We start from the raw sequence: 24,316 nt of genomic DNA on the forward strand, positions 1-24,316 counted from the left end.
GCCAGGTCATATGGCGCAGCACCCCATCACTCTCCTTCATGGTCAAATAGCCCTTACTTTCAAAGTTTTCCCAATTTTTCGGCTGACTGACTGACCTTCATTTCTTAAAGTAATGATGGCCACTCGTTTTTCTTTACTTAGCTGCTTTTTTCTTGCCATAATACAAATTCTAATAGTCTATTCAGTAGGACTATCAGCTGTGTATCCACCTGACTTCTCCTCAACGCAACTTATGGTCCCAACCCCATTTATAAGGCAAGAAATCCCACTTTTTAAACCTGACAGGGCACACCTGTGAAGTGAAAACCATTTCAGGGGACTACCTCTTGAAGCTCATCAAGGGAATGCCAAGAGTGTGCAAAGCAGTAATCAAAGCAAAAGGTGGCTACTTTGAAGAACCTAGAATATGACATATTTTCAGTTGTTTCACACTTGTTTGTTATGTATATAATGCCACATGTGTTAATTCATAGTTTTGATGCCTTCAGTGTGAATCTACAATTTTCATAGTCATGAAAATAAAGAAAACTCTTTGAATGAGAAGGTGTGTCCAAACTTTTCGTCTGTACTGTACATATACACAAAAATGGAGAAACATGAAAAAGTATATCAGACCTAAAATGTTATCTTTCTAATCCCTACATATATTGCTGCCTCCAAGTGCAGCTTCATCAGTTTTTCTTTCGGCAGGCTACATCTCTAATTGTCAATATTCTCTGAGCTAGTCAAAGGAGAACAGTTGCCATTATACTGTAATATATATATATATATTTTTTTATGTGTAGAGACATTGATATTAAGTAACTCTCTAAGGGGCCGTTCATATGGCAGGTTTTACTGTGGAATTTTGGCCACTGCTCCACGACCCTCAGCACCGCCATTCACTGGAATGAATTGGAGCGTAAAAGACACGTCCGCTGCTGGATGTTGGTGCAGCTGTCTGGACCAAAGTTCAGCAGTAAAGTCTGCCGTATGAACAGCCCTTGAGTGTTCCTAGGTGGAATCCATCTTCAGAATGTACTCTAGTCTGAATACAACTGTAAAATAACCAAGATGCAGAGGTAGGCTTCTCAGCCTGCTTCTCTCTCTGCATCTGTAGTATACAAGTTTGTCTTTTTACAACAGAACTAATGCTTCTACAGGTGTCCCTCTGTCTCGAAGGCCTCATGCACACGTCCATTGCCCGGCCGTGGACGTATTGCGGGGTCCTCAATATGCGGGCACCGGCCGTCTGCTCCCCGCATCACGGATGCGGACCCATTCACAGAGTGCTTCCGTGGTGTTTCTGTCCGTGGCTCCACACCGCAAAAAAATAGAACATGTTAAATATTTTTTTGCAGTGCAGACTAATCACGGACCCATTCAAGTTGAATGGGTCTGGATCCGTCCTGGCCGGCGCACGGTGTTGCCTGTGCATTGGGGACCGCAAATTGTGGTCCCCAATGCACAGAACGGCCGCACAACGGCTAACTTAGGCCAGCACTAATTGGTGACATCACTGCTCTTGTTCACCTCCCCGGTACCACTCAAACTATCCATTGGAGAGAATGGCTTAACAGCTTTCCTATCAGTTTTTGAATAAAAGCAGTCAAAAAGTTGTATCTACACCAAAAACAAAGTCCTGCAAAAATGTAGCCCTCATTTAGTTCTGTCAATGGGAAAATAAAAAAAGTTATGGCCCTAGCAATGAGACAATGAAAATAAGAATGCATGTATTGTATTCCCTTTTTGGAATGTGTTCTTGAAATTCTTATAATTGGTCTTGAAATGGTTATTTTTGGAAGACAGAACTTTCTTTGTAAAAGGTCATAATTAAATGAACATTAATCTTTGAAAATAAAATTTACCTCTATGACAGGAACATTTTCTTTCAGCTCTGATGTGTGTGCAGCCAATAAGCCAATAACCCTCACCACCTTCGCACGTCTGTAAGAATGAAGACAAACCAGCTTAATGACAACAATTAGTAAGGTCAGTCAGAAAAGTCTCCTCAGTGATAGAATAACATGGTGCACCTAACACCATGGTTAAACATGATGCTACGTTACATGAAACAAAAGAATGATGAAGCATCATTATGTGAAAAATGTATTAAAGAGGAAAGCCAAGTAAAATATTTTCTCATTGTAAATATTCATTATAAAGTAATTCCGATGACTTAAACGGGTTTTCCAGATGGAAAAAATAGCTTTCAATGTGTTTAAAATTAGAAGTTAAAGGGGTTGCCCCTCGCGGCTCTTGGGGGCCTTGGTTCCCTGCTTGCTGGAGGAGGAGCTGAAGGAACAGTGAGCAGGGCAGGGAGGATGCTACCATGCCCCTTGCTTGTGTGTGCATGCACCCTGTAAATCCTAGGAGTTTATGGTAAAGCTCAAACGCAGTGGCCGGGCGCGACTGCACATGCACAATAATATGTGCGCACTCGCTCCCGTGAAACCCGGCCACCAGATCAGCTGGCCAATAAGGTTTTTGTGTGCCTCCACAGCCACCATTGATAACAATAAAGCTTCTTGCCGCATCCTCACGTGCATGTATGCGATGTGATCGGGTCAGGAGCTGCACCCGCCCGATCAACAGCACGGGACTGCTGTATGCTGCGATGCTGCCAAATTAAACCTTCACATGCCTCGGTCAGTGCTGACCGCGGGACTTGCAGAGTTTCCAGAGGAAGGGGGGCTCCCTCTGACTTCATCGCCCCCCCCCGCACTGTGGTGACAGGGGGCCAATGGTTGCCATGGCAGCTCCGATGCCTTACTGTGTAAGACGCTGACAGTTCAATTCAGTACAATACATAATGTATTGTACTCAATTGAAACAGAGAACAAACCCTGAAAACTCACAGTGGGACAAATATAAAATGTAAAAAAAAAAAAAAAGTATTTTATAATAAAAAAAATTCAAGTAAAAAATAAAAAGCACCCGCAGCATAAAATTGCGTAAATAAAAAAACAGACATATTAGGTATTGCAGTGTCCATAACGACGTGCTCTATAAAAATGTCACATAATCTACCACATCAGGGGGACGCCGTAAAAAAAAAAAAAAGAGCAAAAAATTATATTTTTTTGTCACCTTACATCACAAAAAGCGTAATTCCAAGCAATCAAAAATACATATGTACCCCAAAATAGTACCAATTAAACAGTCATTTCTTCCTGCAAAAAATTAGCCCCTACATAAGACAATCGCCTAAAAGATAAAATAAAAAAAATATGGCTTTCAGAAAATGGAGACACTAAAACATGATTTTTCTTTCTTCAAAAATGCTTTTATAATGTAAAACTGCATTATTATTTTTTTTAAAGTAGATATAATAGGTATTGCCACATCCATAACAACCATCTCTATAAAAATATCACATGAGCTAACCCCTAAGGTGAATTACATTTGGTCACTTTGCCACATAAAGTGTAATATTGAGTGATCAAAAATCATATGTACCCAAAAATGGTACCAATAAAAATGTCAGCTCTTCCTGCAAAAAAAAAAGAGCCCCTGCACAGTTTGTAAAATCAGTTTTAAATAACTTGAAGCGTGTAGTTTCTAAAATTGGGTCTTTTATGGGGAGTTTATAACTGAACTGGTCCTTAAAAGTGGGTTTTGGAAATTCTTAAAAATTTTAAGAATTGCTTCTAAAATTCTAAGCCTTCTAATTCTAACTTCCTGAAAAATAAAATGACATTTTCAAAATGATGCCAACATGAAGTAGACCTCTGGGAAATGTACAGTAACAACTATTTTATGATGTACCACAATCTGCTTTAAAAGCAGAGACATTCAAATTTCAAAAACTGCATTTTTCAAAATTTTCTGTACATTATTTTATTTTTTTTATAAATAAAGGTGAAACATATTGACTCAAATTTACCACTAACATGAAGTACAATGTGTCACGAGAAAACTCAGAATCGCTTATATAAGTAAAACCGTTCCAGAGTTATTACCACATAAAAAGAAACATGTCAGCCGTTGTCCTGGCAGATCTACATACTTCCGACTTGTGCTCGACACAAAGAGGTGTTCAATGTGTCGGCATGGGATCTGTCCGGGTATGATGAGGGCCGACTCATTTCAACAGCTAAACCAGCCCCTTTCTCTGTCACAGCCACGGCTGACAGCAGGAGATCAGGCACCTTTATTAATTCAAATACATTCAATACATACATCCTTGCTCTAGTGATCATTGAGGGGGTCTCAGCACAAAGACCCCACTGATCAAAACTTTTGATATGTCTCTATGATATATCATTTTTTTTAAAACTCAGCGATTTAAAAAAAATGACAGCTATAATCTTATTGGTTGTCATGTGTAATAACACTTTTGTAGTCTAACAGCAATTTTCCAATTTCCAATGCCTAATATGAAAGAGGACCGACCTGTCAGCTCTCCTGACACATCCATTTTAGCAACACATAATTTCTGTAATTTTCGGGAAACACCCCTTTGACCAGGGGAATGCTAACACCCAGTTGTCCATTTATTCATAAACATTTATGAGGAGTAACAAAAAGGTATGAAAAAGCATGCTCCAGAATTATCATTTCATGAGGAACGCAAGCACTGAAACAGACATATCAGGAAATATATCCTCTGGAAACGACTAGATTTTAAGGGAGTACATCAGTATTTTATTGATTATATATATATATATATATATATATATATATATATATATATATATATATATTGTTCAGTATGAAACAGGGTATGTACCTGGCGGAAGCCTAAGACTACCGTGCGAAAGCCCTCACAAGAAAAAAGTAAAAAGGCGCAAACTTCATTAATTTTTTGCCACGGATCAGATTCAAGCCCTTGACTGTAAAGCTGTAAGGCATATTAATAGTATATGCCATAAAGGTCTGACTGACTGTGGGGACCCCAAACATAAGGGCTGTGTGACCACAACCTGGCACACCTTCTAAAAGCCAAAGTGATAGGTTTTCTATAAGCAACATTGAACAAAAGCAAAAACATCATGTAAAATTGTACTTACATATCCCAATTTGGAGCTCCACGCAACTGCTGTATCAGAGATGGAAACTGTAATGGAGAAAAGACACAAAACGATACCTTAAAAAAGAATTTAATTTAAGAAATTTACAGGACACAAGAAGAATTAATATTAGGAAAGGGTTTTATTTACTGAAAAACATAAAACTATTATATAACCAAACGTCATAATATCCAGTGAAATGATCAATACTAAAAGGGGTTGTGCCAAGTTTGCAAGTTAACAGGGTTCCCATTCCTGCAGTCTGATGGAGTGGTAGGTCGGGCATGCACCCTGCTGCTGCACTCTCTACGAGACTGCCGGATATAGACGAGTGCAGCGCTTAACCATTTTCGGCAGTCCCATAGAGAATGCATGGAGTGGCTGGGTGCATGCTCGACCTGCTGCTCCATCAGATTGGGTGAACAAGAAGCCCTGCTCGTGGGATCGGTGAGGATTCCAGCGGTCGGACCCCCAGCAATAAGTTTAGTTATCTCTCATCCAGTAGATAGGGTACAGCCCCCTTAACAATAAGCAAGCCACAAGAAATGGTACGTTATTAAGGCCTCATGAACCTGACCATATTAGGTTGCGGCTCTGCAAAATATGGGTACCGTCCGTGTTGTATCCACATTTTTTGCAGTCCCACTGACTTCATTGGGTCCGTATTTTGGGGCCAAGTGTGGGGCACTGCGGAACGGACATACACATGCGGAAAGCACACAGATCATCGGTCTGCTTTCCACATCTGTATTTGTTTTTTGTTTTTCAACAAATATATCCGCAGATCTGTAGATTTTACGCTTTTGCGGGCAGGGTCCTCTACCCCTCTGTACCAGTCAAATACTGTTAATACTTTATTGTATTTCTAGATTTGTGTAATCCCGTTTAGATGTACAGCGCTTTCAAACAAATAATAATAATAATAATAATAATAATAAAATACAGACCACGGACCCGTTGAAGACAATGGATCTGCAAAAAAATAAAAAAATAACTTGCAGACAGCACACCCTATTTTAAGGACCCGCTGTTTGTGGACTGCAAAATTGACACGGTCGTGTGCATGAGGTCTAATAAACATACTTTTGAATTACTGTGCATGTGAATATGGGATTTCTTAGCATCCAGGAATGCGCTCTGTGTAATATATACTCAACAATAGAACTACTTCTGAAGGAGAGAATAGCCGCTCACAATCTGGGAGTGGATTAGTCTGGTGGCCGCGTCTTTATGTCCGGACACAGTGCACAAGTAACAGAGTAAATTAAGCTTGGCTCGTGGCGCCACCTTCTCAGCAGAGTCCAGCAAGAAGCACAGTTGTGTAAGAAGGTTGGTCCATTCGGGCTCTTTCAGAGAGGCCAGTTTTTCTCCTGTGAAAGTGCAGCAAACAGAATGACCAATTAGCTTACCATGTTATCTGTAAGGGCTCATATAGTGCACTGACTTATCATTGGCTGTGGGCTTAAAGGGGTTGTTCAGCTAAATAAAAAGTCATATATTCTATTAGGGAATGCGGAGTTAACAGAGGGGTTCTCTTGTGAGGATCCTCAACTCTTGGCCAGATGAAGGAGAGGCTACAGACAGTATCTCTGGGTCTGGAGGACCTGTCCTGCTTTACTCAGACAACTTATTTTGTGTAATTCCTCATTTCCCCAGTGGCGGCGCTGCAGAAAACTAAACATCTACCAACAGGTTTCCTCACAGATTACAGATGATCGGTGGGGGTCCCTCCCAGCAGAAGGACCCCTTGTAATCAGTTTATTGGCAAAGGACCTTTCTAAAGAGTATGGCAATCATTTTAATCCTCTCACTGACAAAGAGGAGCGACAACACAGTTCTAAGAAAAGATAATCTAGAACTAATAGTTTGTGAAGAACTCAACTATTTACTAAAATAGGAAACAGACATGTCAGGAGAGAAGAACGGTCTTCTTTATGGGCATGTTCACACGGCGGATTTTAACACCGCCAAAATCTGCCGTGTACTGCGTGGTAGACACGACCACAGCTTCTGCTTCAGTGGTTCACTCTGAATGTCATGGACCCGCTTATGGCTTCGCTCTACTGAAGGGAGCTAGCCAATGAGTGGACACATGATGCAGCTTTTAAGTGGCATCTGCCCGGACGCCATGCCAAGAGGGGACATGTCTCTTTTTGGCGTGGTCATGGCTTTAAAATGCATGGCTACCTCTCATTGAAAACAATCGGAGGGAGACACCACGCAGACGCCGCAATTTTGGCTCTGTATCTGCGGCAAAATTTCGCTGCCAAATTGCGCTGTATGAACGGTCCCTAAGGGAATGACTCTTAAAAAAAAAATATGAAAATCAGTAAGAGGCTGTCAGAGGTATCATTTGAATGAAGTCAGCAGGAATAGTCCTAAGTGGTGCGCTGCCCTAATAGCAAAATAGAGTATGGACTTGCTGATAATGGCGTTCCCTGTACTACAATGGCCGAGGGTCAGTCAGATCCTCACTAACACGTGTATTCATAGGAACGCTCGTGATGATCTGCCTGTGTAAACGTGCTACCGATTCATTCATTAGGTAATTGCATCTTTTACGCAGGCAAAAAAAAACACATTGTTTTCCGGCAGCAGATCATTCCGTCTAATCACGATCTTTTGGCGGCAAATAATGAATGGCATTCGTGATCGCTCCTCCCCACTGTGGAGGAGATCACTGCATGTAATAGCAGCGGTCTCCTTCACTGACGAGGATGGAACACTTCCCTCCCAACAATCAAAACTCTTATGTGCCGGTCTAATACCGCCCTTACACGTTAATGTCAAGAAAAAAAACTAATGGGATAGATGTAATAAGCTAAATGAGCCTGAATTATGGTTATATTTAAAGGGAACCTGTCACCGGGATTTTGTGTATAGAGCTGAGGACATGGGTTGCTAGATGGCCGCTAGCACATCTGCAATACCCAGTCCCCATAGCTCTGTGTGCTTTTATTGTGTAAAAAAAATACGATTTGATACATATGCAAATTAACCTGAGATGAGTCCTGTCCATGACTCATCTCAGGTTAATTTGCATATGTATCAAATAGTTTTTTTTTTTACACAATAAAAGCACACAGAGCTATGGGGACTGGGTATTGCGGATGTGCTAGCGGCCATCTAGCAACCCATGTCCTCAGCTCTATACCCAAAATCCAGGTGACAGGTTCCCTTTAAGTAAAAAAAAAAAATCTATTATTTTTAGATAAGGGGAGAGGGCTTAAAATGGGACAACATATGACATAACTGCGCCAAAACATTGGCGCAAAGTAAGCCGTCCAATAGGTGGTTAGACCAAAGTGTACAACTTCTAGCAAGGTGCCCCCAATTTAACAAAGTGGAAGAAATGTGGCGCATCTTTAGACTGCCAGGTCTAAATTTACCCTGTCCCCTAGTAAATCTGCCCTGTTGTGTATTACCTAATTGTGCGGATGTATAGATAAGATAAAAGTGGAAGACGGGAGAATGAAAAACATAACGCCATAGCCATTATATGCTCATACTGTAAGAATTGTAAAAAAACAAAAAAAGAATCCATGCTAAAATGACAGTAATCAAAGACAATATTCTGTGTGATACATAGCGAGCAGAAAATGGTCTCATCTTAAAGTGCATTTTACTACAAGCAAAGGATTTCATCCCAGCATTAAAAACGTTCCCCTAGTGCGGTACAATGCATTATGCCGTCATTTCAGGCGCATTATGTTATTTCTTTGTTCGTTCAATATTTGAATATTAGACTGAGGCAGGCATCTCCCGGCACTCTCTATACTAAAATAAAGACAGTGGTTACGGGATTTTACTTTCATTTATGGCCTTGAAAGACATACAGTATATACCGGATTTTTTCGCATTGCCTTATACATACGGTATGTCTCCTTATGCTTATTATGGGCACCTGCATTCCTGACATCAGTGAATGGTACGTATCTGTTCACAAGATGCAGATTCCCATCTGGACATTTATGGCATATACACGGGGTGGGACCGACACCTAGTTTGAAAACGTGGCCCTGTGTCATGGATGGTGCAAAAGAAGAAGAGGTGGCATTTACTCGGCTCCCACAGAAGTGAATGGAGATACATTTATCACGTGGCCGTTGTGCACCTTAGTCCCATTCAAGTGAATGGGATCGAGCTACGTTTAGAAAAGTTATTTTTTTTGTTTCAGTTTTTTTACAATTCTACTTTCAGGTGAATTGGGCAGTACCAAACACAACCATCAACCATTATAAAAAGTATAGAGCTCTGCTCAGTATACTAGAAAGAAGTCACAGCGCTTGAGCCCCTTCAAAAACAGCTAACTGGTGGGGGTGCCAAGAATAGGACTGATATTCATGTCCTAATGTATCCTGAGAATAGGTAAAAAATATTTAAAAGGGAATCTGTCACCGGTGACCTCCTTACGTAGACACAGAGCTGTGGTCCAACTGAATAAAACACGGTTTGTTTGTTTTTTTGTTGATCTGAGGCTATGATATAGGGCTGCAGTAAACGATTATTTTAGTAATCGAATATTCTACAGATTATTTTTACGATTAATCGAGTACTCTAATAAGAAAAAATGAATTAATAGACTGTTTTCCCTTTATAAAAACTCATCAGACCCACTGCCATCAGTCCCTAACACCCTTCGCTCCACCCTGTGCGATCAGCCCAAGTGCATCAGTTACCCCCAGCACCATCAGCTCTCCCCCACCCCAGTGCCTTCAGCTCTTCCCCCCCCCAGTGCCATCAGCTCTCCCCCACCCCAGTGCCATCAGCTCTCCCCCACCCCAGTGCCATCAGCTCTCCCCCACCCCAGTGCCATCAGCTCTCCCCCACCCCAGTGCCTTCAGCTCTCCCCCACACCAGTGCCTTCAGCTCTCCCCCACCCCAGTGCCAGCAGCTCCACTCCCCCAGTGCCTTCAGCTCTCCCCCACCCCAGTGCCAGCAGCTCCACTCCCCCAGTGCCTTCAGCTCTCCCCCACCCCAGTGCCATCAGCTCCACTCCCCCAGTGCCTTCAGCTCTCCCCCACCCCAGTGCCTTCAGCTCTCCCCCACCCCAGTGCCTTCAGCTCCACTCCCCCAGTGCCTTCAGCTCTCCCCCACCCCAGTGCCATCAGCTCTCCCCCACCCCAGTGCCATCAGCTATCCCCCACCCCAGTGCCTTCAGCTCTCCCCCACCCCAGTGCCTTCAGCTCCACTTCCCCAGTGCCTTCAGCTCCACTTCCCCAGTGCCTTCAGCTCTCCCCCACCCCAGTGCCATCAGCTCCACTCCCTCAGTGCCTTCAGCTCTCTCACACCAGTGCCATCAGCTCCACTCCCCCAGTGCCTTCAGCTCCACTTCCCCAGTGCCTTCAGCTCTCCCCCACCCCAGTGCCATCAGCTCTACCCCACCCCAGTGCCTTCAGCTCTCCCCCACCCCAGTGCCTTCAGCTCTCCCCCACCCCAGTGCCTTCAGCTCTCCCCCACCCCAGTGCCTTCAGCTCTCCCCCACCCCAGTGCCTTCAGCTCTCCCCCACCCCAGTGCCTTCAGCTCTCCCCCACCCCAGTGCCTTCAGCTCCACTTCCCCAGTGCCTTCAGCTCTCCCCCACCCCAGTGCCTTCAGCTCCACTTCCCCAGTGCCTTCAGCTCTCCCCCACCCCAGTGCCATCAGCTCCACTCCCTCAGTGCCTTCAGCTCTCTCACACCAGTGCCATCAGCTCCACTCCCCCAGTGCCTTCAGCTCTTCCCCACACCAGTGCCATCAACTCCCTCCAATGCCACCAGCTCCCCCATGTCATCAGTTGCTCCCCCTCCCACTGCCATCAGCTCCTTCCCCAATGCCACCAGCTCCCCTCACTGCCATCAGTTCTCCCACTCCCCCTCCCAGCCATCAGTGCCCAGCCGCAGCACCAGTGAACTAAAATGTCCTGACGATGTGTGTACGTCAGGATCCAAAAGCGGTGTTGTACGAGCAGGCGGGTGACCACGGAGCGTGAGTAATAGCAAGCTCTTCACTCGCACTCTGTGGTCACATGGCACAAACGAATCATCGATTCGATTGATTAGAGGATTTTTTTTTTTGTGTCGAGTTAATCGATTAATTTGAGTAATCATTTTAGCCCTACTATGATACTTTTGCTTAATATCGAACTTAGGTATTTGGTGCAATGAAGGCATCACTGTTGCTCTTGTGGCACACAAGCTCTGCTCCTTTCTGTGGCCAGCCCCTACCTGGCTGCTTTGCAAAAGCAATATGCAAAATAGCCGAGCCCCAGTTATGGGTCTTTAACACAGTGAAAGCCAGATTTCCCTCCAGGGAAGGGAAACCAAGCAAAGGGGTGTCCCCATTTTAGAGATCACCATATTAAGTGGTCCCTATGTCAAGATCGAAGCCTTAAGGATGTGACAAGGGAAAACACCTAAGCCAGTTATCTATCCACAGACAGCTGTTTCGGGACGATGCCCCTCATCAGTGTGGAGCAGGATTCTGTCTGACTGGCTGCTTTGATTGACAGGGCCAGTCAGTGGCAAAGCAGTGAGGGAGGGACTGGCCACAGAAATGAGTGGAGCTTGAGTGCAACAAAAGCAATGGTGATGCCCTCATTGCACCAATGGCCTAATTTGCATATTAACAAAAAGTATCATAACTGGGGAACGGAGCCTCAGATCAACAAAAGAAACAGCTTTTTAATCAGGTGATCCACAGCTATGTGTCTACGCAAGTCCTGCAAAACCCCTTCAGGATAGGTCATCAATTTTAGATTGTCAGGGGGCCAACTTCTGGCCCCCCCACCAATCAGCTGTTTGAAGAGAAAGCAGTGCTCATATAAGCGTTGCCTTCTCTTCATTTTTTACCTGCTCGCTGTTACAAACCGCAATGGCGAGCAGTGTAATTACAACTATGGCGTCCCCATTAATTTCTATGGGATGGATGCATCCTATTCACTTGAACAGACATGAGCCGAACCATAGGAGTGAATGAGGATGTCATAGTTGTAATTACACTGCTCGACGCTGCAGTTGCGACGAGCAGGTAAACCGAGAAGAGAAGTCTGAGCTCATACGAGCAATGCTTTCTCTTCAAATGGCTGATCAGTGGGGATTTCGGGAGTCGGCCCTTCGCCGATCTGATATTGCTGACCTATCAATAGAAAAAAGCGGCCGATTCCTTTAATAAAAAATTGAGTAGGTTGCTGCTCAGTGTTACTGGGTCATTCTGGAACTGAGCCACCAAGCAAAACAGTTAAGATGGCCATATACATTTGATCAAAGTCAGTCAATTTCAGAAGGACCGATAGACATTTCACCATATTATGAGCTTAGGAGGAGATTTATCAAAATTGGTATAAAGGAAAGCTGGCATCGTTGCCCATGGCAACCAATCACATTGAACCTTTCATGGAGCAAAGAAAATGAAAGGTTGCCAAAATGCTATTGGCAACTAAGCCAGTTTTCTTTTGCACCAGTTTTCAGAAATACTACCAGTGCCACGAGTGTCACTAGAAAGACAGCGGGAGCTTAGGGAGTTAAATAAGTGGTCTGGAAAATGGTGCAGGAAGGAAGGGTTGGGGGTCATGGAGAACTGGGATGACTTCTCTGTTGGCTACAGGCTCTACAGTAGGGACGGGTTGCACCTTAATGGGGGAAGAATGGTGTGATGGATGGATGAGCTTTTAAAGGGCTTCTGTCACCCCACAAAACTCATTTTTTTTTTTTTGGATAGTTATATTCCTTATAGCGCGATATAGGAGAATATAATAGTCTTACTTACTTTCATGCGGCCGATTCTTTAGAAAACGAAGTTTTATAATATGTAAATCAGGGCTCTACCAGCAAGTAGGGCGTCTACTTTCTGGTAGCCGCAGCAGAAAACCGCCCCCTCGCCGTGTTGATTGACAGGGCCAGCCGGGATCTCCTCCTCCGGGCGGCCCTGTCGGCACTTCAAAAATCGCGCGCCTCTGGTCATTCGGCGCAGGCGCTCTGAGATGAGGAGGCTCGTCTCCTCAGAACTCCCTCAGTGCGCCTGCGCCGATGACATCACGGAAAGAGAAGATGTCATCGGCGCAGGCGCACTGAGCCTCCTCATCTCAGAGCGCCTGTGCCGAATGACCAGAGGCGCGCGATTTTTGAAATACTGACAGGGCCGGCCGGAGGAGGAGATCACGGCTGGCCCTGTCAATCAACACGGCGAGGGGGCGGTTTTCTGCTGCGGCTACCAGCAAGTAGACGCCCTACTTGCTGGTAGAGCCCTGATTTACATATTATAAAACTTCGTTTTCTAAAGAATCGGCCGCATGAAAGTAAGTAAGACTATTATATTCTCCTATATCGCGCTATAAGGAATATAACTATCCCAAAAAAAAAAAATGAGTTTTGTGGGGTGACAGAAACCCTTTAAACTAGGATCTGGAAGCAGGGAGGGTGGCCATAAAAAGGGGGTATGGGAGTAGAAAGAGAGTGGGATACAGGAGGGGACAGCAGGGCTTGGCTAGGAAAGTATGGCGGTGGCTAGGAATAGGTGTACACCCAAGAAATGCAGAACTGTTGGTAACGTCAAATGTCTGCTGGAGAATGCAAGGAGTCTGACAAATAAGGCTCCATTCACACGTCCGCAATTGTGCGGAACGGGTACGGACCCATTTATTCTCTATGGGGACGGAATGGATGCGGACAGCACACAGTGTGCTGTCCGCATCCGCATTTCCGTAGCGCGCCCCTGATCTTCCAGTTCGCGGCTCCAGAAAAAAATAGAACATGTCCTATTCTTGTCCGCAATAGCAGACAAGAATAGGCAGTTCTATGGGGGTGCCGGCCGGGTGTATTGCGGATCCACAATACACTACGGACATCTGAATGGACCCTAAACTGGATGAACAAACGGATGAGCCATAACTCTGTGCACCCAAAAACCCATCTCCAGTAGTAGTAAATATAATTTGTACTTCTACTCAAGAAATGGATCCAGGCAGACATCACAACTTCCTCTGGCAGAAAGATCTGTAGTCTCACTGCTCTTACAGTAAAGAATCCTGTTCTACCTTGATTTACAAACCTTCTTTCCTCTCAATGTGAAGGATGTCCCCTTGTTATAGTTATAAGTCAAAGCATTGTCCAGTCCTATCTTAGCATATTTTTACAGTTGGATATCAACCAATAAGAAACAGACATGATAAATACAATACATACATAAAATAATAAAATGCATGATAAAACGTAAGAATTCTTACCAGAATGTGCTGGAAATCCCAATGTTTTCCCATCAAATCTTACCGGAGTTGGCTTCATAATCTTGAAGGAAGAGGGGAAAAAAGTTGAACTTTTAGCAATTTTACAAACGCATTGATTGAAGTGTACCTCCACTGACGGTCTCTCACCCGTTCTGCCATTTGGTTTGGAGACACACTGCTTTACGTCATACAGAATAATTGCAGAGACGGCCATACAAAGCCCATGGTGTGTCATGTGCAGGTCCTGTTAGTTAGAATTAGGGCTCATTCAGACGGCCGTATGGTGTCTGCAAAAAATGCGGATCCATTTTTTTGCGGTCAGTTCAGAATGTCCACAAAAAAACGGATTGCATTGACGTCAATGGGGCCACGTCCTGATTTTCACTGACAAGTATAGGACAAGTTTTATTTGTTTTGCAGAAGTAGAACGGAAAAAAGGGTCCCATAAAAGTGAATAGGTAAGCATTTAAAAAAATACAAAATAAAAATAAAAAGATCCGGATTTTTGTGCACGATTCTCAACAGTTGTCATATAGTTGCCTTGACACTTGTACAGCCCACAGCACTGTACCGCCTGTGCCATGGGCAAACTGGGAACTTAAAGTGGCCCTGGAAAAAATACTAAAAGTGGCCCCGTTTTGTAGTCGGGTCCAAATTGATGGAAGGCAGGGCCAGCAATACCATATTGAAGCACATTATACCACCCCAACAGAGCCAAATACCACAGTTCATCACAAAATACTGCCAGCAGCACAAGATACATCCCCAAAAGCTTCCACTGGCCGGCCGAGAGGAGGCTCCCTGGGCATCGGCCCACCAGGAAATTTTCCTGTAAGGTCTATGGCCAACCCGCCCCTGGCCTGTGCACGTCCTAATGGAAGGCTACATGCACACGACTGTTTTGGTCCACATCCGACCCGCAGTTTTGGCGGCTCGGATGTTGACTCATTTAGTTCAATGGGGCTGCAAAAGATGCGGACAGCACTCAGTGTGCTATCCGCATCCGTTGCTCCGTTCCGTGGTCCGCCCAAAAAATAACCTGTCCTATTCTTGTCCGTTTTGCGGACAAGAATAGACAGTTATATTAATGGTTGTCCGTGCCGTTCTGCAAATTGCAGAACGCACACGGACGCCATCCGTGTTTTGCGGATCTGCAATTTACGGACCGCAAAACACACAACGGTCGTGTGCATGTAGCCTAAGACTGGATGGCAGAGCTTCAGTGGAGATAATGGACTCCAAGTATCATATTTCCTGCTCTTGAAAACAGAAAATCAAAATATCAGAGGAACAGACTGTATGGGATTATTAAAGAAGCACTCCGAGATTTTTTTTTTTTGAGTTTTGATCTTTTTGTAATGTACATCAAGTAAAGCGTAGTGTTGTAAATTTTCTTACCAAGAGCTTTATTCCTGGTTTACCAGCCTCTGTTCCTCTATAGGAATGCATACAGAGAATGACTTCCGGACCACATTAACGACCCCGGGGGAGATTTATCAAACCTGGTGCTTAGGAAAATTGTCTTAGTTGTCCATAGCAACCAATCATATCCTACCTTTTATTTTTCAGAGCTCCTTTGGAAAATCAAAGGATGAATCTGATTGGTTACAACAGACAGCTAGTGTGCATTCCAAGAATGCAGGTCACATGGTACAACGGGGGAATGGAGGCCGATAAATCAGGAATCATAGGCCGTCATTTTACACTGCCGGAGTCTGAGCCTAATTTATGATGAGGCGCAAGCCTTATCCTAAATTAGGTGTATCCTCTCTAAATCTGTGCACGATGTGCCCTCATTTGCTCCAGCAAACTGCTGAAAGTGAAGCTAAATGTATCTAGCCTGCTGGCCCTATCTTCTCCTTTCGCCATGCCCCCTTTTCGGGAAAGGGAGGTGAAAAAATGCCTCTTGTAACAAAATTTATCACAAGTGCCGTTTAAGGGCTCGTTTACACTAACGTTTTTTGCCTTCCGTATACGGGCCGTTTTTGCATTCCGTATACAGAATTCATTTCAATGGGTCAACAAAAGATGCGGACAGAACTCCATGTGCTGTCCGCATGCGTTGCTCCGTTCCGTGACCCCGCAAAAATTATGAGACATGCCCTATTCTTGTCCATCTTGCGGACAAGAATAGGCATCTCTATAATGGGCCTCCTGTTCCGTTCCGCAAATTGCGGAAGGCACATGGGCAGCATCCGCAATTTGCGGACCGCAAAAAACGGCACGGACGTGTGAACAAGCCCTAACACAGGGTTTGCAACATTGTTTCCTCCGGAAAACTGGCACAAGGAGATGATACATTACACAGTGCTTGGTAAGAAAATGGCACTATTTATCTGATGTACATTAAAGTTGGATCAAGAGAAATAAAAAAATTTCCGGGGTGCTTCTTTAATTATCTGAACTTTTAGCCCCAATACATAGACATTCAATGGCAATCATGCTGGATTCTTAGATACCTTCCTAATAGAACAGACTCCTCAAACATATGAAGAAAGACACATATATGTAACCAGTATATGATCTACAAAGAGAAGGGATGGAAATAAATTACCTTTGGGTTATCTAGAATAGGCGACACAATGAGATCAGAGTCTGTCAATATAAGCCGTTTTATCTTCTTTTCAAGATCCTCCCGATCTGTGCACATACTCTCCACCTAGAATAGTAGACAAATATATGTCACAGTACAGAAAAACTAGGTGTCAAATAGAAAAAGTCTCAAGTAATTAGCAGAAAATAAATCTTAAAGGGCATCTGTCAGCAGTTCTGTACCTATGAAACCGGCTGACCTGTTGTATGTGCACTTGGCAGCTGAAGACACTTGTGTTGGTTCCATGTTCATATGTGTCTGCATTGCTGAGAAAAATGATGTTTTAATATATGCAAATGAGCCTCTAGGAGCAACGGGGGTGTTACTGTTACACCAAGAGGCTTTACTCTCTCTGTAACTGCTGTGCCCTCTGCACTTTGATTGACAGGACCAGGCAGTGTAAATGTGATCACCCCTGGTCCTGTCAAACAGCGCAGCAGTTGCAGAGAGAGCAGCAGGTTTATGTGTAACGGTAACGCCCCTGTTGCTCCTAGAGGCTAATTTGCATATAATAAAACTTCTTTATTCTCAGCAATACAGACATATGAACATGGGACCAACACAGATGCCTTCAGCTGCCAAGCGCACATACAACAGGTCACAGTTTTATAGGTACAAATCTGCTGACAGATGCCCTTTAAAGGGAACGTGCAATCAGAAAATGACCTATTGTTTAAATCAATTTTCTATTTAAGATTTATTTTGTTTTTATTATTGGTGATTTTACTTTTCTCCTATGTCCCTATGTAAAAAAACAAAAAAACAAAACTAAACTAAAATCCTGCTATTTTCACACTGTCCACTAGTTCTAAAATATGTCAAGACGTCCTGTTCTTCAAGAGCAACCACATGGGCCATAGACATAATGGATAGAAGATTGCCTCATTGACTTCTAGGCATGATCTGTGACCTGTGCAGAGGTCAGCAGGGAGTAGATAAGTTGTGATATCACCTATTGTGAAGGATGGATTCTGTGTTATCTATACAGAGGTGATATCGGTCATTGTAATTCTGCCTGTTAAAAGGACGATTACTGAAAAGTTACCTGTACACAACAGAAAGACTTGACATATTCTAAGTCCTAGTGAGCAATGCAAAAACTGCATGATTTTAGGTATTTTATTAAATATAGACAGAGACATGGAAAATTAAAATTATCACCAAAAATAAAAAATTATGTTCTTAACATAAAACGTGATTTAATCAATAGGCAATTTTCTGAAGACACATTCCTTTTAAAGTGGTTGTAAGGCCCCATGCACGTGAACATATCCGTTTTGTGGTCCACAAATCGCGGATCCACCAAATACAGACACGGTCCATACACATTTTATTTGCGGACCCGTTGTTTTCAATGGGTCCATATTTTGCGGGCATATTCTTTCTTTTTACTTGCCCTCGAAATGTGAACCCATTTAAGGGTACTTTCACACTTGCGTTTGAGGAATCCTGCAGGCAGTTCAGTTGCCGGAAAAACGTTTGCAAACTGAAAACATTGGTTTCCGGAATACAAATGCGGATCCATTTGACAAATGCATTGAAATACCGGATCCGTCTCTCCGGTGTCATCCAGAAAATCTGATCCGGTATTTATTATTTTCACATTTTTAAAGGTCTGCGCGTGCCGGAAGACCGGATCCGTCAATGCGGCACTCATACATTTCAATAGAATTGAATGCCGGATCCGGCATTCCGGCCAGAGAAAATACTGCAGCAAGCTGCGGTAATTTCTCCGGCCAAATACCGTAAAAGGACTGAACTGAAGACATCCTGATGCATCCTGAACGGATTGCTCTCCATTCAGAATGCATTAGGATAAAACTGAAGCGCTTTTTTTCCGGTATTGAGCCCCCGGGACGGAACTCAATGCCAGGAAACTTTGACGCAAGTGCGAAAGTACCCTTAGTCAATGGATCCACCAAAAAATGCAGATGCAACACGGACAGCATCCGTATTTTTACAGTGGTGTTCATGAGGCCTAAAGCCTGAGATACCGGCCTGAATTCCTGCTGAGTGCAGGAGCGCACGGCATCATTGGTTGCTATGACGCAGAGTGCCCGCTGCTGTACAATAATACACTTGTATTATCTATACGAGTGTATTACTGTACAGCAGCGGGCGCACGGCGTCATAGCAACCAATGACGCCGTGCACTCCTGCACTCAGCAGGAATTCAGGCCGGTATCTCACGGTCAGTGTTCCACGGACGTGTGCATGAGGCTTAAAAGTGCAAAGTCATATTTTACTAGTTTTATTATTACAAATGCCTGAAGCACCATTTCCTTTTTTTTTTTCATTCATAGAAGGGTTTATTTATTTTTTTACAATGCACTTTGGCGTAAGATAGCTCACCAATACAGACACTGGTAAGAAGATTACCTTCACCACAGATTACATCATGTACCTTTCTAGCAGGTCAGAGAATAACGTTTTTGGCGGGAGTTCTTCTTTAAGACCGGCGTCTAAAACACCAGTCTTAATAAATGTGCCCCATTGTTTTGTGTGCAGCAGATCAGCCTGTATAAACAGGGATCCACTGCCCAAAAACAATGAAACGTTTGGGGAGAAGCGATCGTTGTAGTGATCACTCATCCCCATACAGAAGAGATGATTGCACCATTTTGTTTGTTCCTGATAATAGCCTGGTAACTCAGTCCATGTAAAAGGACGACCTTTACCGTTACTTGTCTATCTACTGGGGGTGGATTGGGGTTTATTATGCTGTTTTACATGAATATGTAAGTAATAGGTAAAATGTTTAACCCCTTAGTGACCAGGCACATTATTATTATTTTTTATCGCATTCCAAGTGCTATATCTTTTTGTTTTTTCATCAATGTACCTTTATGAGGTTTTATTTTTTGCAGGACAAGTTACAGTTTTTAATGCACCATTTTGGGTACATGTAATGTAAAAAGGCGGATTAGGAGAACAAGTGTGAATTTGTATGTACTAACTAGATTATCAGAGATTGGTCATCGATTGGTGACCGGACTTGGCCAGTGATTGGCTGAGTGGACATTTCCCGCATGTTGAGAGGAAACAGGAAGCAGAAACCAGTGGGGGGGGGAAAGAAATGGAGCGGCGCTGGATTGGTAAAGCGAATATTAATTTATTTTGTTTTGCGCTCGGACAATCCCTTTAAGCTAGATGAACGTCTGCCATTTTTCATTTTTACTATGTCACTATTATGAACCTGAATAAATCTACACTGTGACTGAAAAGCATTGCATATATAGGGGGTTCCTCTTCATTCACAGAAGACAGGGCAAATGGGATTTTCACCCATAAAAGGGAATGGGACAAAGACAAGTTGTCAGACTGACTTCACTATGGGGTCACCTACATATTTAGGTGGAAGTTTTTCTGCCAGTGCCTCCTGGGACCATATGATTGTCTGCATGATGAATCCAATGTAAACGTCTGATCACTGCCGCAATAGAGTAATTACGTTACATCCACCTCATAAGCTGCATTCCCGGCTCAGGAACAATAAGTGGCGAATTATCTACTAGTGAGGATGACAAGGAGCCAAGCGCTTGTAACGCAGACTGTACATACTACATACAGAACAGAAGCGGAGAGAAAGATCAGGAGGGTTTTCTTGACCAAGTTCATATGTTGGCAAAGAGATCAGCAACATAGAGATACAGGATTTCATAAAGTACATTTTCAGATTAACCAGATTTAAGAGGATTGAGCTTTGGCTGACAAAAAAAAAATATATATATATTATGTAACATGGACAATGATAAACTATTATAAGTGAATCTTAATATACTTTAGAACTGTCATTTTATATAGGAGAAAACAGATAGTTCTCTGTAAGATCTTCACCTCACTAAATACTCTATTAGGGGACCAGACGCATGGCAGCTTATGTCATACATTATAAATTATAGCATATACTTTCTGCAACTTGGGTCATTTTTTAAAACATTTTAACCAGTTTATTTTTGGGAAATTAATGGTCTTATGTTCCCTGCATATTAGTATTAATAGTATCACTCCCATTTTGTTACAAAACTGTAAATCACTGATAAGAGGAAAGAAGAGGAAATCATTTTGTCTGGAAGCAATGTTAAATACATACATATATAAAATAGCTAAATGAAATATAATTATGGTTTATGATTCATTTTGGCAGAAAATACTTTTTTATGATGTCCCTACTCAGCACTGCATAATACGTTACAACTAGTAAAAGGTGCAACAGTGACACCTGCAGCACGCATGAAGGTACTGCCTCACACTCCAACAAGGTCGCTCCAAAACTACAGTACAGAACACAGGGAAAACATGCGGAAATATCAGATTATTCACATATATACACATTATATATATATATATATATATATATATATATATATATATATATATATATATATATATATATATATATATAGCTGATGGCCAGCAGTTTTATTTCTCAATCTAAAGCAAGCAGCAAAATGTATAGACAGCTTACACCAAACATATCCATATCAATTTATGGTTTCCTATATTCTCTAGGACACAAGAAATGAAGACACAACAGATGGATTCACATAAGAAAGATGAATGCATGTAAAGAATTAATTTTTCCTTCCTGTATATATTCTAAAATGTAGAAGAGAGGAATTCCATTAGGAATTCAAGAAAGAACAGCCGATACAAGCATAGTTATTTCCCTAATTCATGGTACACATTTTATTGCACATACACTACCGGAAATTTAATAAAGAACACCTATAAAACATAATTGGGCTGAGACTGATAAAAGTATAAGCAGTTAGTGGTGCTTGGTCAGTGATCACACAGCCAATGTGGAGCACCCTTTATTTTGGGTTCTGCAGCAGGGTACATGTTGAGACAGGGGCACATTAATACTGGGTGGCTACAACACAGGCTGCCCCTCTGATACGGTAATGGTCATACAGATGCTGGATATCTCCAGTGGTATGTCATGCCAAGCTCTTTTCCCTAGTTCAGCCAAGGTGGTTGTTGGCTGCAGTGCATGGGAGATCCCTTACCCCATCCAGTCCTACAGTCAGGTCCATAAATATTGAGACATCCACACAATTGTAACATTTTTGGCTCTATACACCACCACAATGGATTTGAAATGAAACGAACAAGATGTGCTTTAACTGCAGACTGTCAGCTTTAATTTGAGGGTATTTACATCCAAATCAGGTGAACGGTGTAGGAATTACAACAGTTTGCATATGTGCCTCCCACTTGTTAAGGGACCAAAAGTAATGGGACAATTGGCTTCTCCGCTGTTCCATGGCCAGGTGTGTGTTATTCCCTCATTATCCCAATTACAATGAGCAGATAAAAGGTCCAGAGTTCATTTCAAGTGTGCTATTTGCATTTGGAATCTGTTGCTGTCAACTCTCAAGATGAGATCCAAAGAGCTGTCACCATCAGTGAAGCAAGCCATCATTAGGCTGAAAAAACACAACAAACCCATCAGAGAGATAGCAAAAACATTAGGCGTGGCCAAAACAACTGTTTGAAACATTCTTAAAAAGAAGGAACGCACCGGTGAGCTCAGCAACACCAAAAGACCTGAAAGACCACAGAAAACAACTGTGGTGGATGACCGAAGAATTATTTCCCTGGTGAAGAAAACACCCTTCAAAACAGTTTGCCAGACCAAGAACACTCTCCAGGAGGTAGGTGTATGTGTGTCAAAGTCAACAATCAAGAGAAGACTTCACCAGAGTGAATAAAGAGGGTTCACCACAAGATGTAAACCATTGGTGAGCCTCAAAAACAGGAAGGCCAGATTAGAGTTTGCCAAACGGCATCTAAAAAAAGCCTTCACAGTTCTGGAACAACATCCTATGGACAGATGAGACCAAGATCAACTTGTACCAGAGTGATGGGAAGAGAAGAGTATGGAGAAGGAAAGGAACTGCTCATGATCCTAAGCATACCACCTCATCAGTGAAGCATGGTGGTGGTAGTGTCATGGCATGAGCATGTATGGCTGCCAATGGAACTGGTTCTCTTGTATTTATTGATGATGTGACTGCTGAAAAAAAGCAGCAGGATGAATTCTGAAGTGTTTCGGGCAATAATATCTGCTCATATTCAGCCAAATGCTTCAGAACTCATTGGACGGCGCTTCACAGTGCAGATGGACAATGACCCAAAGCATACTGCAAAAGCAACCAAAGAGTTTTTTAAGGGAAAGAAGTGGAATGTTATGCAATGGCCAAGTCAATCACCTGACCTGAATCCTATTGAGCATGCATTTCACTTGCTGAAGACAAAACTGAAGGGAAAATGCCCCAAGAACAAGCAGGAACTGAAGACAGTTGCAGTAGAGGCCTGGCAGAGCATCACCAGGGATGAAACCCAGCGTCTGGTGATGTCTATGTGTTCCAGACTTCAGGCTGTAATTGACTGCAAAGGATTTGCAACCAAGTATTAAAAAGTGAAAGTTTGATTTATGATTATTATTCTGTCCCATTACTTTTGGTCCCTTATAAAGTGGGAGACACATATGCAAACTGTTGTAATTCCTACACCGTTCACCTGATTTGGATGTAAATACCCTCAAATTAAAGCTGACAGTTTGCAGTTAAAGTACATCTTGTTCGTTTCATTTCAAATCCATTGTGGTGGTATATAGAGCCAAACATGTTAGAATTGTGTCAATGTCCCAATATTTATGGACCTGACTGTAGATATTCTTGCTGTGGGAGAGATCTGGCGATCAAGCTGGCCAGGAAAGCTGCTGGATACCCTGAGGAGCACATTGTGCTGCAGGAGCAGTGTGTGGCATTGTCATGTTGGAAAACCATGTCTCCTAAGGCCTAGTTCACACTGGCAAGCAAAAATCAGAATCAATCCTACTCAAAGACAAGGTATAACGGAATGATTAGCCCTTGAGAAGTAGCCTAAGATCAGCTCACCTGAATGAGATGAAATAACACTTAGTGCACAAAAGCAGGGCTGACTCTCTGAGGTAAACATCCAATAAAAGGTGAAGTTGCCCAGCACTCAAAGGGACGCCATTTAAAATACCGAGGGGAAGGGGGGCTGTAGCTGCTGGCCAATGAAAATAATTAACCCCTAAATGTATAATCGTGGCACCTGAGGGGTTAAATGACAGGGATCGCCGTTCGCCGTCATTGCGGCCGGATGTCAGCTGTATGATACAGAAGGCAACCGCCGCATATGGCGCGGGCTCACAGCAGCAGCCCACTCCATACATTTGCATTTAGGGGTTAATTATTTTAATTAGTGGCGCAGTGGCAGCTTTAGAGCACCCTTACGTTCTAATTGGCGGACGCGTCACAGTGGGGAGGGAGGGACTCCTTCACTGTGCTGTCGGTGAGAGCATGGCATGCGCTCAGCGCCATGTTCCCTAATGAGAAAAGATACTAAGCTGCGCATTAGCGCAGCCTAGTATCGAGAGGAAGCAAATCCTGGCATCATATTGATGTGGGTGAAAAAGGATCGATTGGGTATCGAAAGTTCAATACCGGTGCAACCCTACTGCCTGGCCCTGGTAATCAAAGTGCAGAGGCAACGC

General features: G+C 43.1%; 1 protein-coding gene across 4 annotated transcripts in view; it reads right to left on the bottom strand.

The window, feature by feature from the left end:
- The window catches only part of ULK4 (unc-51 like kinase 4), an 837,710-nt gene that overhangs the window by 773,755 nt on the left and 39,639 nt on the right, over positions 1 to 24,316 (bottom strand). For all 4 annotated transcript variants that reach the window (XM_040432903.1, XM_040432904.1, XM_040432901.1 and 1 more), the window contains exons 13-17: positions 16,747 to 16,851; positions 14,193 to 14,253; positions 6,186 to 6,361; positions 4,992 to 5,038; positions 1,848 to 1,926 (exon numbers count right to left, since the gene is read on the bottom strand). In XM_040432903.1, coding sequence (XP_040288837.1) covers positions 1,848 to 1,926; positions 4,992 to 5,038; positions 6,186 to 6,361; positions 14,193 to 14,253; positions 16,747 to 16,851 — 468 coding nt within the window. The remainder of the gene's footprint in view (positions 1 to 1,847; positions 1,927 to 4,991; positions 5,039 to 6,185; positions 6,362 to 14,192; positions 14,254 to 16,746; positions 16,852 to 24,316) is intronic.

Source organism: Bufo bufo, chromosome 5 (assembly GCF_905171765.1).
Source record: "Bufo bufo chromosome 5, aBufBuf1.1, whole genome shotgun sequence".
In the NCBI taxonomy this organism is placed as follows: Eukaryota; Metazoa; Chordata; class Amphibia; order Anura; family Bufonidae; genus Bufo; species Bufo bufo.